Source organism: Thamnophis sirtalis, unplaced genomic scaffold, assembly GCF_051295495.1.
Source record: "Thamnophis sirtalis isolate CommonGarterSnake01/CBP01778 unplaced genomic scaffold, rThaSir2_p1.2 scaffold_11, whole genome shotgun sequence".
Taxonomy (NCBI): domain Eukaryota; kingdom Metazoa; phylum Chordata; class Lepidosauria; order Squamata; family Natricidae; genus Thamnophis; species Thamnophis sirtalis.
Genome location: NW_028261391.1, coordinates 4,743,240 through 4,755,631, shown reverse-complemented (window position 1 = coordinate 4,755,631; position 12,392 = coordinate 4,743,240). Strand labels below are relative to the sequence as shown.

At 46.6% G+C, this 12,392-nt stretch overlaps 1 protein-coding gene across 3 annotated transcripts in view; it reads right to left on the bottom strand.

Annotated features, from left to right (window-relative positions):
* The window catches only part of DVL3 (dishevelled segment polarity protein 3), a 75,211-nt gene that overhangs the window by 26,696 nt on the left and 36,123 nt on the right, over nucleotides 1–12,392 (bottom strand). For all 3 annotated transcript variants that reach the window (XM_087725096.1, XM_087725098.1, XM_087725097.1), the window contains exons 3-9: nucleotides 11,631–11,752; nucleotides 10,912–11,018; nucleotides 9,443–9,578; nucleotides 7,233–7,326; nucleotides 4,726–4,795; nucleotides 3,735–3,874; nucleotides 92–168 (exon numbers count right to left, since the gene is read on the bottom strand). In XM_087725096.1, the coding sequence (XP_087581222.1) occupies nucleotides 92–168; nucleotides 3,735–3,874; nucleotides 4,726–4,795; nucleotides 7,233–7,326; nucleotides 9,443–9,578; nucleotides 10,912–11,018; nucleotides 11,631–11,752 (746 nt within the window). The remainder of the gene's footprint in view (nucleotides 1–91; nucleotides 169–3,734; nucleotides 3,875–4,725; nucleotides 4,796–7,232; nucleotides 7,327–9,442; nucleotides 9,579–10,911; nucleotides 11,019–11,630; nucleotides 11,753–12,392) is intronic.

Genomic DNA, 12,392 nt, shown 5'->3' with positions numbered 1-12,392 from the left:
TTTGGGCTCGATTGTGGTCGTAAGTGGAGGACTACCTATAAATCATTCAAGCTTGCACCAAAAGAAACTGGAGGCCGAAGGGAGGACTTACCCCGGTTTGTGCACAATTTCTCTCAACACTCGTACAGCATCGTCGTTGCTCATGTTCTCAAAGTTGGTATCATTCACCTGCAAAGATAAATCAAAGATGAAAGAGGATGAGGTAAGAAGACATGGAGTTGTCAGAAAAAGACTTGAGGCTGGATAGACCAGTATCCCCAACTTAAGGTTAAAGGTAAAGTAAAGGTTCCCCTTGCACATATGTGCTAGTCGTTCCTGACTCTAGAGGGTGGTGCTTATCTCTGTTTCAAAGGCAGAGAGCCAGGGCTGTCCGAAGACGTCTCCGTGGTCACCTGGCTGGGATGACTCAACGCCAAAGGCGCACAGAACGTTGTTGCCTTCCCACCAAAGGTGGTTCCTATTTATTCTACTTGCATTTTTACATGCTTTCGAACTGCTAGGTTGGGAGAAGCTGGGACAAGTTACGCGAGATCACTCCGTTACGCGGCGCTAGGGATTCGAACCACCAAGCTGCCGACCTTTCTGATCGACAAGCTCAGCATCTTAACCGCTGAGCCACCGTGTCCCTGTATCCTCAAGTTAGGTTATGTCAAGGCGCAAGCAACCAGAACCACTCACGGACAGCCCTAAGTAAATATTCTATTGTTGATCGCCTTTATTACAGGAATCTGCCATTCCCTATCTTTCCTTGGGGAACAGCAGATAGAGAGCAAAGATTTGACCACAGACAAAAACATAGTTAAATTTGAATGTCTCTACTCCCCCTAGAGGAGCCCCCTCCCTTTCAGCCTCCCAACACAAAGCAGAAGGGGGGCAACTCAGTGTTGCCGGCTCACCGCAATCAACTTGTCGTGGGACAATTCGACAAATCAATTATTTAAAATAATTTTTAAAATATTTTAATTTTTGTCATTTGCATTTCCTTCTGTTCCTCCTTTGGCATCCTTTCAATGATTCTATTTCTTCTATATAGCAACAGCAATAGCCCTTAGACTTATATACCGCTTCATAGTGCTTTCACAGCCCTCTCTAAGCAGCAGAGTCAGCCACTTGCCCCCAGCAATCTGGGTCCTCATTTTACCCACCTCGGAAGGACGGACGGCTAAGTCAACCTTGAGGCGGTGAGATTTGAACTGCTGAACTGCTTCTAGCAGTCAGCTGAAGTAGCCTGCAGTACTGCGCTACCTCAGCTCTATATTTATATTTGTGTAACCCTTCTCCCATGGCAAATTGGCTGCGGCGAGTTGCCCGCACATTCTCCTAGATCAGTGATGCTGAACCTTTCCAGCACCGAGTGCCCAAAAGGCTGTGCAGAAATATTGCCCGCACATGTGCAAGATCATCAGGGCCGCGCTCTGGAAAACAAAAAACTTCCGGATTCTAGCACGCACGCGCCCCCGCCAATCAGCTGGCCGGCGCACATGCGTACAATGTTTTTTTTGGCACTGCCCCTACGCGTGAAGGACAGCTGTTCATCGCGTACGCATGTACGCCAGAAACCCGGCAGACAATCAGGCAAGGTCACACGTGCCAGGCAGCATGGCTTCGTATGCCATTTGGGTACGCGTGCCGTGGGTTTGCCATAACGGCCCAAGATCCACACCAGGTCAACCTTTTCGGAGCCTGAAAGCGAAGCACTGATGAGAATATCTGAACAGGAGACCACCTTGAAATGCCAAGGATGTAAACTGGACTAGGAAGTTAAGAAAACTTCCAGTTGGTGGCAAACTACCTTTGTATGGTTGCTAAAACAAAAAACAAAAACAAGAAAAATGGACACATTCCAGAAGTCACCAGGAAGTGACCTTGATTTGAGACTTTATTTTTACTTTCCCAGCCCCACCTAGGAAATCCGTATCTGCTTCCAGATTAATACTCTTTCACCCTTGCTGATCAGCCCACAGACTACATGTTTCTGCAGCTATCAAAATGACACCACTTATACAGGTTTTCACAAGCCAAGAGCAGCCACAAAAGGCAAAATGAGCCATTGCTGTTCATGCCTTGGGCATAGGTCACCAACAAAAGATGGAAGATTCAAGCCCTCATCCCCACGTTCATACTCAACATTTCTCAACCTTAGCAACTTTTAAGATGCATGGACTTCAATTCCCAGATTTCCCCAGCCAGCATGGCGAGATTGGCAAAAAAATGTTTAGTAATGTGTCTGCCAAAAGTTGGAAATGTAATCAGACCCCAGGTACTTATTATCATAGGTGGTGGACCTGTATGAAAGCAAGAAAATATTGGAAGAAAATGCATACTTGGTTGGAAAAGATGATGAAGCAAAATATAGATCTGAAACCAGAAATATTTTTGTTGGCTAAAATGCCTGAAGGTTATGATAAAGGGACTCTATATTTAGCTTTGCATGTACTGACAAGCAGCAAGGATTGTTATTTGCTCAATATTGAAAAAAAGGAGAACACTCCATCAGATGAGGATGTAATTCAGAAAATATTACCTTGTGCAGAGATGGATAGATTGACTTTAAAAAGAAAAGACGCAGAATATTATTTGACATGGAACAGATTTCATGAATGGTTAAAGATCAGAGGTAGAAATTAGATGAAGAAAGATGAGTGCTATGTATGAACAAATTTATAAAGATGGCTTATCATTATAAATATGCTAATTTAGTTAACAGAACTATGAATAAGCTAATATAAAGAAGAAACTGAGCCAAAAGTATTCCCTTATATTATTACTATTGTTACCGGTATATGTGTTAATATTTCATTTTGTTTTATCTTCGTTTTTCTTTTCTTTTGGATCTTTGGCCTGCCACACTTTCTATTATTCTACTAGGCATTTTCTATTGTGGGAAAATGGGAGGGGTGGATTGTAGGAGTCAGATGTTATGTAGCCATAACAAAATCCTTTCTAGAAAATCATCCTTTGTGTCTGCACCTGACCAGAACTGGCTTGAACTTTCAACTGGGTGGGGAAAACTGGGAAGCTTTCAGATTTAGGTTTTCCCAGATATGCCAATTCTCTTAATAAACTGGAACTTTGAGCAATACTTTGCCTTGGACTCCTGATTTACTTTTGGATGCTATTTGGAACCCTGACACTGAAAATACACTGTATTCAAAACAGAAGAAGTCGTCCACACGCCTTAAAAATGGCCAGGGTTGACTCTTAAATGAGTCCAGCCACGAGTAAAGCACCTGTTCTCTTCTTTTAACTCACTTAGGTTTCTTATGGATCCCCTGAACCTGAGTTCAGGTGTTCCATTGTGATGTACCCGTGGTTCGTCCATGAGGCCAATGTTGAGAAGACACGGACACGAGCTTTCTCGGGATGGAGCGACCCAGATTGGACGCTGGGAGCCCCTTTTATTGAGATAGGACAAAGGCAGGAGGAGCAATTCAGCATGTGATTTAAGACAGCCTGTCAAACTACAATTGCTAATCTACTGCTCAGGGAAGTTCTGTCTATATATGGTCAAATCCTGGGCGTCATTGGTAAGGCACATCTAGAGTGAACTATCAGGATGTTATGTTACGAACTATCAGGATGTTATGGAGTACTATCAGGATGTTCTGTTCTTTAGGAGTTTGTTTTTTCCTATGTGGTTCAGCGTGGCTGCGCATGCCCTGTTATGCACTGGGCCATGGGTGACCCACACCTACACAAGGAGTTATATTACAACATTCCATAAAAGAGGTTACCTGCAGCAGCATGTCTCCGGGTTCAATTCTTCCATCAGCCGCCACAGCCCCTCCCTTCATAATGGAGCCAATGTAGATGCCCCCATCGCCACGTTCATTGCTTTGCCCAACGATGGAGATGCCCAGGAAGTTGTATTTTTCTGCAAAAAAGGTGTGTGTGTGTGTGGTGGTTACAACCAGCATTTCTTGGTCTATTCAATCAAGAAACGATCAGTAGGTAATCCTCAACTTACAACAGATCATTTAGTAACTGCTCAGCACTGAAAAAGTGACTTATCACCAGGGGTGGGATTCAGCCTGAACCAGGTGAACTGGTTCGTCCAATGATCAGCTGAGAGCGAACAGATTGGCTCTAATGAACAGGTGGGCCCACCCGCCTTCCCCTACGCTATTCTGGCCTAGATTTCCTTTGTTTGAAACCCAGCTGATAGGCACGGCAGAGTGAATGTTACTCACCAGGGCTGCAGTAGTAGGTAAGTTTTTGAGCTGTTTTCAAATGCACTGCAAGCATGCTCAGCAAATGGGTTGTTCACACTGGTTGAATCCCACCACTGCTTACGACCATTTTTCACACCTACGACTGCTGCAGCATCCCCGCGGTCATGTCCTCGAAATTCAGACACTTGGCAACCGACTCATATTTATGGCGGTTGCAAATACCCCGGGGTCATGCGATCCCTTTTGCGACTTTCGGACAAGCCACGGGGAAGATGGGTTCACTTGATGAGTGCCGTGACTCACTTAACAACTGCGGCAAGAAAGGTCGCAAAATGGGGCAAAACAAACTTGTTGCTTAGCAATAAAAATGTTTGGGCTCAAATTGTGGTCGTAAGTTGAGGACTACCTATATTGGATCGGGAGAATAAAAAACCCTCTCCTCAAAGCCTTCTTCGTGCTAAATTGTCACTTCACAATGTTAAACGGGTTATCTTCCTTCCGCCTGCCAAGTTCTACTCCTGGGCCCATTTCCAAGCAGCCGATTTGAACTCACCCATGTTGAGCGTAACGGTGATGATATTCAGCGACATGGTGGAATCGGTGATGCTGCTAAAAGACGAAGACTGCAAAGAAAGGAGAAGGTGAGGTAAGAACATGTGTGGCTCACTGGTCAAAACTGACACATGGGAGTCTTGGTCCCACCAGTAGGGAAAGGATGGGGATAAAATACCATTCATGGCTCTTCCTACAAATTTTCGGAAGGCAGGCCTGGCCCTAAGGCTCACAAAGTCATTTAAATAACAACAGAATAGGAAGAGTTGGAAGGGTCCTTTGGAGAGCTTCTAGTCCAGGGGTGTCAAACGCAAGGCCCGGGGGCCAGATGCGGCCCGCATGGATGCTTGTATCTGGCCCGTGGGGCCGCTCTGGAAATAGCAAAGGAACAGTCCACAGTGCTTCTGCAGAAAAAATGAAGCTTGAGAGCCGGTTTTCACTGGCAGAGCACTCGTGCCCCTACAGGCAACTCAGACACGAGTGACGTCAAGCTGGCCACACCCCCTGGACACCCCCCCCCCCAGTTTAAACAGAACCCTGATGTGGCCGTCAATGAAATAGAGTTTGACACCCCTGTTCTAGTCCATCCCCCTGCTCAAGCAGAAAACCCAATCCTTCTCTGCACCCTAGAAAGAGTGCAGAGAAGAGAAATAAAGATGATTAGGAGACTGGAGATTAAAAGATATGAAGAACGGTTGCAGAAACTGGGGATGTCTAGTCTAGGGAAGAGAAGCACTAGGGGAGACATGATAGCAGCGTTCCAATATCTCAGGGGTTGCCACAAAGAAGAGGGAGTCAAGCTATTCTCCAAGGCACCTGAGGGCAGAACAAGAAGCAATGGGTGGAAACTAATCAAGGAGAGAAGCAACTTAGAACTGAGGAGAAATTTCCTGACAGTTAGAACAATTAATCAGTGGAACAGAAATTGCCTCCAGAATAGCAATAGCAATAGCAGTAGACTTATATACCGCTTCATAGGCCTTTCAGGCCTCTCTAAGCGGTTTACAGAGAGTCAGCATATTGCCCCCAACAATCTGGGTCCTCATTTTACCCACCTCGGAAGGATGGAAGGCTGAGTCAACCCTGAGCCGGTGAGATTTGAACCGCTGACCTGCTGATCTAGCAGTCGCCTGCAGTGCTGCTTTTAACCACTGCGCCACCAGAAGTTGTGAATGCTCCAACACTGGGAGTTTTTAAGAAGATGTTGGATAGCCATTCATCTGAAACGGTATAGGGTTTCCTGCCTAGGCAGGGGGTTGGACTAGAAGACCTCCAAGGTCCCTTCCAACTCTGCTATTCTATTCTATTCCAGACAAATGGTTGTCCAACCTTTTCTTAAAGCACCCCCAATCTCTGGAGTCAAATCGTTCCACTGGTTAATTATTCTAACTGTCAAGGAAATTTTTTTCTTAGTTCTAGATTGCTTCTCTCCTCGATAAGTTTCCATCTGTTGCTTCTTGGAGAATAGCTTGACTCGCTCTTCTTTGTGGCAGCCCCTCAAATTTTGGAAGACTATCATATCAACCTTAATCCTTGTCATTAAACTAGACATACCCAATTCCCACAACTATTGTTTGTATGTTTTAGCTTCCAGACCCCTGAGCATCCTTGTTGCTCTTCTCTGCACTTTTTCTAGAGCAGGGGTGTCAAAACTCAAGGCCCACGGGGACTTAAATATGGTCTGTGGGGCTGTCCTCGAAATAACAAAGGACCGGCCCATGGTGCCTCAGCAGCCAAAATGGGGCATGTGGAGGGGAGCATGCGCCCCACACATACACCGCGCTTTTGGCCTGGACGGCCTCCTGCAGCACTCTGGCAGCCAAAACAGGCTGCGGGGGGCTCGTACACTCCGTACACATCCCCCCACGCCCCATTTGGGCCAGCATCTGGCCCTTGAAGGAATCCAGTTTGACACCACTGTTCTAGAGTCTCAAAATACTTGAGAGACCGTCTGCTGCCAATTACCTCCCACAGACCCATTAGATCTCACAGGGTTGGCCTCCTCCGGGTGCCATCTACCAGCCAATGCCACCTGGCTATTACCCGGGGGAGGGCCTTCTCTGTGGCAGCTCCGGCCCTCTGGAATGAACTCCCCGCAAGGATTCGGACCCTCACCTCTCTCCAGGCCTTCCGAAAAGCTGTCAAAACCTGGCTTTGCCGGCAGGCCTGGGGGTGATGAGTTCCCTCCCCTCTCGACATGTATGGTTGTGCGACTGTTGTTTACTTTTATTATTTGTATTTTGTTTTTTATGTTCCCCTTTTTCCCCCTTTGAACTGTTCGCCGCCCTGAGTCCTCCTGGAGAAGGGCGGCATACAAATAATAAAATACAATACAATACAATACAATAAAATCTTTCTTATTTCGTGGCGACCAAAACTGGATGCCGTATTCCAAGTGTGGCCTTACCAAAGGCCCTGATAAAGCGGTATTAACCCTTCCCATGATCTGGATCTGTCCCTCTGTCCCTGACACTGTGCCATCCCCAACCGCCCAGCCGGGCCTCTCACCCTCTCAATTCGGGCTACTTTCTGTTTCCGCCGACGCCGTTTGTGTCGCCTCATGAGGCGAGAGGCGCTGCTTTGTTCTGTAGAGCTGCTGAACCTACAAGACAAAGAGCAGAGGAAGAATTAGAAGCCTGCTTCAGCAGGAAGCAGTAATAAGTTGCGACGAAGGACATCACCTTTGGGTTCTTGGATGAGAACTTAAAAGAGCCCTTCGGTGTAACCATTCGGCTGTAGCTAAAAATGGATCTTCAAATCACTCAAATCTTACCTTACAGAGTACAGGCAGTCCTCAACTTACAACCACAATTGAGCCGCAATGGTTCTTCAGCTGGCTACTTCAGCTGACTGCAGTTCTGCAGTTCGGCTGTTCAAATCTCACCGGCTCAGGGTTGACTCAGCCTTCCATCCTTCCGAGGTGGGTAAAATGAGGACTCGGATTGTTGTTGGGGGCAATATGCTGACTCTGTAAACCGCTTAGAGAGGGCTGAAAGCCCTATGAAGCGGTATATAAGTCTAACTGTTATTGCTATTGCTATATGGTTAGAGTGCAGTACTGCAGGCTATTCCTAGCTGCAGTTCAGCAGTTCAAATCTCACCAGGCTCAAGGCTGACTCAGCCTTCCGTCCTTCCGAGGTCGGTAAAAATGAGGACCCAGATTGTTGGGGGCAAGGGGCTGACTCTGTAAACTGCTTAGGGAGGGCTGTAAAAGCACTGTGAAGCGGTATATAAGTCTAAGTGCTATTGCTATGTTATGAGCATGTATGTAAGTGAGAATGATAAGTGAGATTTTTGTCCTATGTTATGATTTTTCTTGCCGCATTCGTTTAGCAGTTGTTAAGTGAGTAACACATTTGTTAAGTGAATCTGGCTTCAGCGGAGTCAGTTGTCGAGCATCCAAATGTAAATCATGTGGCCATGGGGATGCTTGATGGTCATAACTGTGAAAAACGTTCACGAGTCACTTTTTCTTCAGCGCTGCTGTAACTAAGTCACTAGGGGAACTGTTGTAAAATGAGGACTACCTGTAAGATGTTTACAAAGGGTGGCCGCTACAGCAGCGAAGGCTCTTCTTTGGGATCCCGAACGTTGGCATTCTTTGACCAATGAGATTCGAAGTAGGCTCCTCTCTATTTATTTAGCCATGCTGGCTCAGGAATTCTGGGAGTTGAAGTCCACAAGTCACAGATGGGCCATAGAGCCGAGGTGGCGCAGTGGATAGGGTGCAGTACTGCAGGCCGCTTCAGCTGACTGTTATCTGCAGTTCAGCGGTTCTAATCTCACCGGCTCAAGGTTGACCCAGCCTTCCATCCTTCCAAGGTGGGTGAAATGAGGACCCAGACTGTGGGGGTGATATGCTGACTCTGTAAACCGCTTAGAGAGGGCTGAAAGCCCTTTGAAGCGGTATGTAAGTCTAACTACTATAGCTATTGCTATCGTGCCCCACCTCTGCCTTAGTAGGATCTGTGTCCACAGGCAATCTGATGAGTAAACCTGTTGCAGGTAGTCCATGACCTACAACTACAATTGAGCCCAAAATTTCTGTTGCTAAGTGAGATATGTGTTAAGTTTTGCCCCACTTTATCATCTATCTTTCCACAGTTGTTAAGCGAATCACTGCGGCTGTTAAGTTAGTCCCACAGTTGTTAAGTGAATCTGGTTTCCCCCTTGACCTTGTCAGAAGCCATAAAAGGTGCTGATGTGATTTCTTTCACCCTCCTCTTTCCTTCAAAGTATTACACTTTTTTTTTAGTCAAAACTTTTTAATACATCTTATTTTTTACTCTGTATCTTAAGCTAACTCACTTTTTTCAATGGCATTGTAATTTTGAATTATCCCTAAACAAACTGTTATTGTACTATCCGCAGAAGCAAAACACCGTCATAAATATGAGCTAGTTGCCAATTTTGATCACATGTCCATGGGGGATGCTGTAAGTCGTCAGCATGAAAAACGGTCGTAAAGTACGATTTTCAGTGCGGTTGTAACTTCAAAAAGCAGCTAAACGAATGATTGTAAGTCAAGGACTACTTTACCTGTACTTTAGCATATGAGGAAAACCTGACCATCTGGAACTTATTCGATAAATCAGCTGAGTGCAGGGTTCAATCCCAGCCCATGTCAGAAAAAATCCTCCATCATCAAGTCACCGGAAAGAAAAAGCGACCAACGGCATCATTTACAAGTCATTTCACCTTCTTGTTCTCTTCCTTACCTGCTGGTGGAATCATCCTCATCAGAATCGAAGAAGCTGGTGGTCTCCAGTTCACTACTCATCAGGGTGGAGGAGCTTTCATAGCCCCCTAGTTCCCGCCGCCGGTCCCCCTTGGTCATCCCGTTCACCCTGGGGGCTGGAGGAAACAGAGAAAGCACTGTGTACAAATTAAATCAGCCGGTTTTGCTTATTCACTCTTTCTATTCCACCTTCTGTCCTGGGATGACAAGGCAATGTATGTCGTAATAGGACAACTTGCCTATGGCCAACTCACTCCAGCTGCCTCACTGCATCTGACTCACCACACCCAACTTGCCACAGGACAATTCAATGTGGGATAACTCCAGAGAGGGACAAGTAGAATCACAGCTCACTTGAGCCTCAAAAACTTCCAATCTCAGAAGGTTCAAACCTAGAGCAACACAAAGCCCACATTGAGCTGTCCCGCGGCAAGTTGGCCACAGAGAATTGGCCACAGTGAGTCAGCCTGGACAAATTGGCCAGGGCGAGATGGTTGGTGTGAGTCAGCCGCGGTGAGTTGTCCTAGACCAGGGCTGTCAAGCCCCTCAGATCTGGCCCATGGAAACAGCAAAGAACCAGCCTACAGTGCCGCCTGTGGCCATCCCGTGCTCCATTTTTTGCTCCAACGGCCTCCTGTAGCCCTCTGCCGGCACAGGATGGCGCTCACATGGCCCTCCCGGGCTCCATTCTCGCTGTCAGTGTTGCCAAAACAAACTACTAAGAAAAGTGGCCTTTGATCACACAAGTGGCATCAAGCTGGCCACGCCCACCCCGGCCACCACTCCCCCGGACCTCCCAAGGTCAAACACAACCCTGATGCACCCCTCGATGAAATCAAGTTTGACACTCCTGTGTGTGGCCTGTTGAGGTTTGGGGGAGCCTTTTCTATTTTAATTCCAAAACAAGCACCCCATGAGTAGATCAGTATGAGAGGAAGGTGTGTGTGTGTGATCCAAATTCACCACAGGTCACCTCGCACTGCCTGCTGAACTCAAGCATGCATTTCCCTGACCCTGCGTGGCTATCTTGTAAGCCCGGGAAAAGGCCCAGATCTTTGAAGGAGATCCAAGATGGATTAAAAATATACTCTATTTCCACTTTCCTAATATTTATTGGATTGATAAGGCCATCCAAATCAAAGAACGCAACTCTGGGTAAACATAACAACAGCAACAAAAAACCAACCACAAAATAAAGCAAAACAGAATCATAAATGGCCAAAACATTAGACCATATATCAATATAAAGCACAGAAACAAAACAACAACTACTACTCAAATGTTAAATTCACCCAGTTCCCAAACTCACCAATTGCATTTTAGCTTATCAATTGGAGGGAGGAATCCAACCTCAGGGACAAACGGAGTAAATTAGGATTCAGCACAAGGAAACATGTTGTGCGAACACAGCCATAGTTTTTATTTCGGGGGGGGGGGGGGAATCCTCACCGTGCTCGGGACCCTCCTTCCTGCGGGGCCGTTCCCTCTGAACTGACACCACAGAGTCCGTCTCTGTCTCATTGTCCAAGTTCTCTCGGCTTCCTCCACTATTTGGGCTGCAAGGCAAAAAACGTATATTTCACTAGGTAGTATAAACCCCAACAAATGAATATTTCTGTTTCTAGGCAAGCTGCCTGTCAGGCCTGGAAGCCATATTTTGCCTTGGGCCTTTAGACCTGCCACATTTAATGCTGTGGGAAACTGGGAGGTGGGATTGCTTCTTGTCCTTGTCTTGCCCTGGGTAGAAACTAATCAAGGAGAGACGCAACTTAGAACTGAGGAGAAATTTCCTGACAGTTAGAACAATGAATCAGTGGAACGACTTGCCTCCAGAAGTTGTGAATGTTCCAACACTGGAGGTTTTTAAGAAGTTGGATAGTCATTTGTCTGAAACGGTATAGGGCTTCCTGCTTAGGCAGGGGGTTGGACTAGAAGACCTCCAAGGTCCCTTCCAACTCTGATATTGTATTGTATTGTATTGTATTGTATTGTATTGTATTGTATTGTATTGTATTGTATTGTAATGTGCCACCAAATCTAGGGACCTGCGGCTGCAACCTATATTGCAAAAAAGGCCCAATATTTCCAGGCTCGAAGTGTTCCGCATCTCAAACCCAATAACTTTCTGCTCACTCCAAAGCTTCTCACTGCATTGCTGCATGACTTACTGAAACGAAGGAGGCCTGGAATCTCCGATGCCTCCAGTTCGCTCAATGGAGGGTGGCAGTTCCGGCTGGCTTTCAGCACATACGGACCCAGCGTCCGAATGAGATCCCTCGGCAGACACGAGCTGAAAGGAGAAAGGTTCACAGAAGATGAGTCAAGTGGGAGAGTGTAAGAAAAACTTTTCCTTTTCAAGAGACGGAAATGCAAAGTTCTTGCAAAATATTACTAATACACGGATGGTGTTATGTAGTTGGGTAACCAAGTTCAGAGAGTGTTCTGACCTATGCTTCCCAAGAGCAGGAAGCAAACTCCTTCCCCCTTTTATTAATTGGCTGTGAATTCTGCTCATTCACATCCAGCAAAGTCTTTCGAGGGAGGATTTACAGTCACAGACCTTATCTGGCTTGGAGAGCTGCCAGGCCGATCTCTGCAGAACTTGGCAAGTAGTTTCAGAGTCACGAACCAATGAAGCAAACCAATTGTCTCCTGCAAATTCCACTCCCCTTTTGCTCTTCTTTTATTCCCTCTGGGAGGGGTCATTCATCGTCCCCCTGTGGCCTTACTCCCAAGTCGACCCCTGTTCTTTAGCTGTTCCCTTCATCTGGCAACTCTGCGCATGCACACACTGGGAACAGGCTCCAGCTGTTCATCTGCCCCACTGATCTCTGACTCCGAAGGCATCTGATAACTGTCGGACGGCCCTGGCCCCCTCTCTGCCTCCGACACAGAGCCTTCATCAGAGCCTTCCCCAGACTCCAGGACTG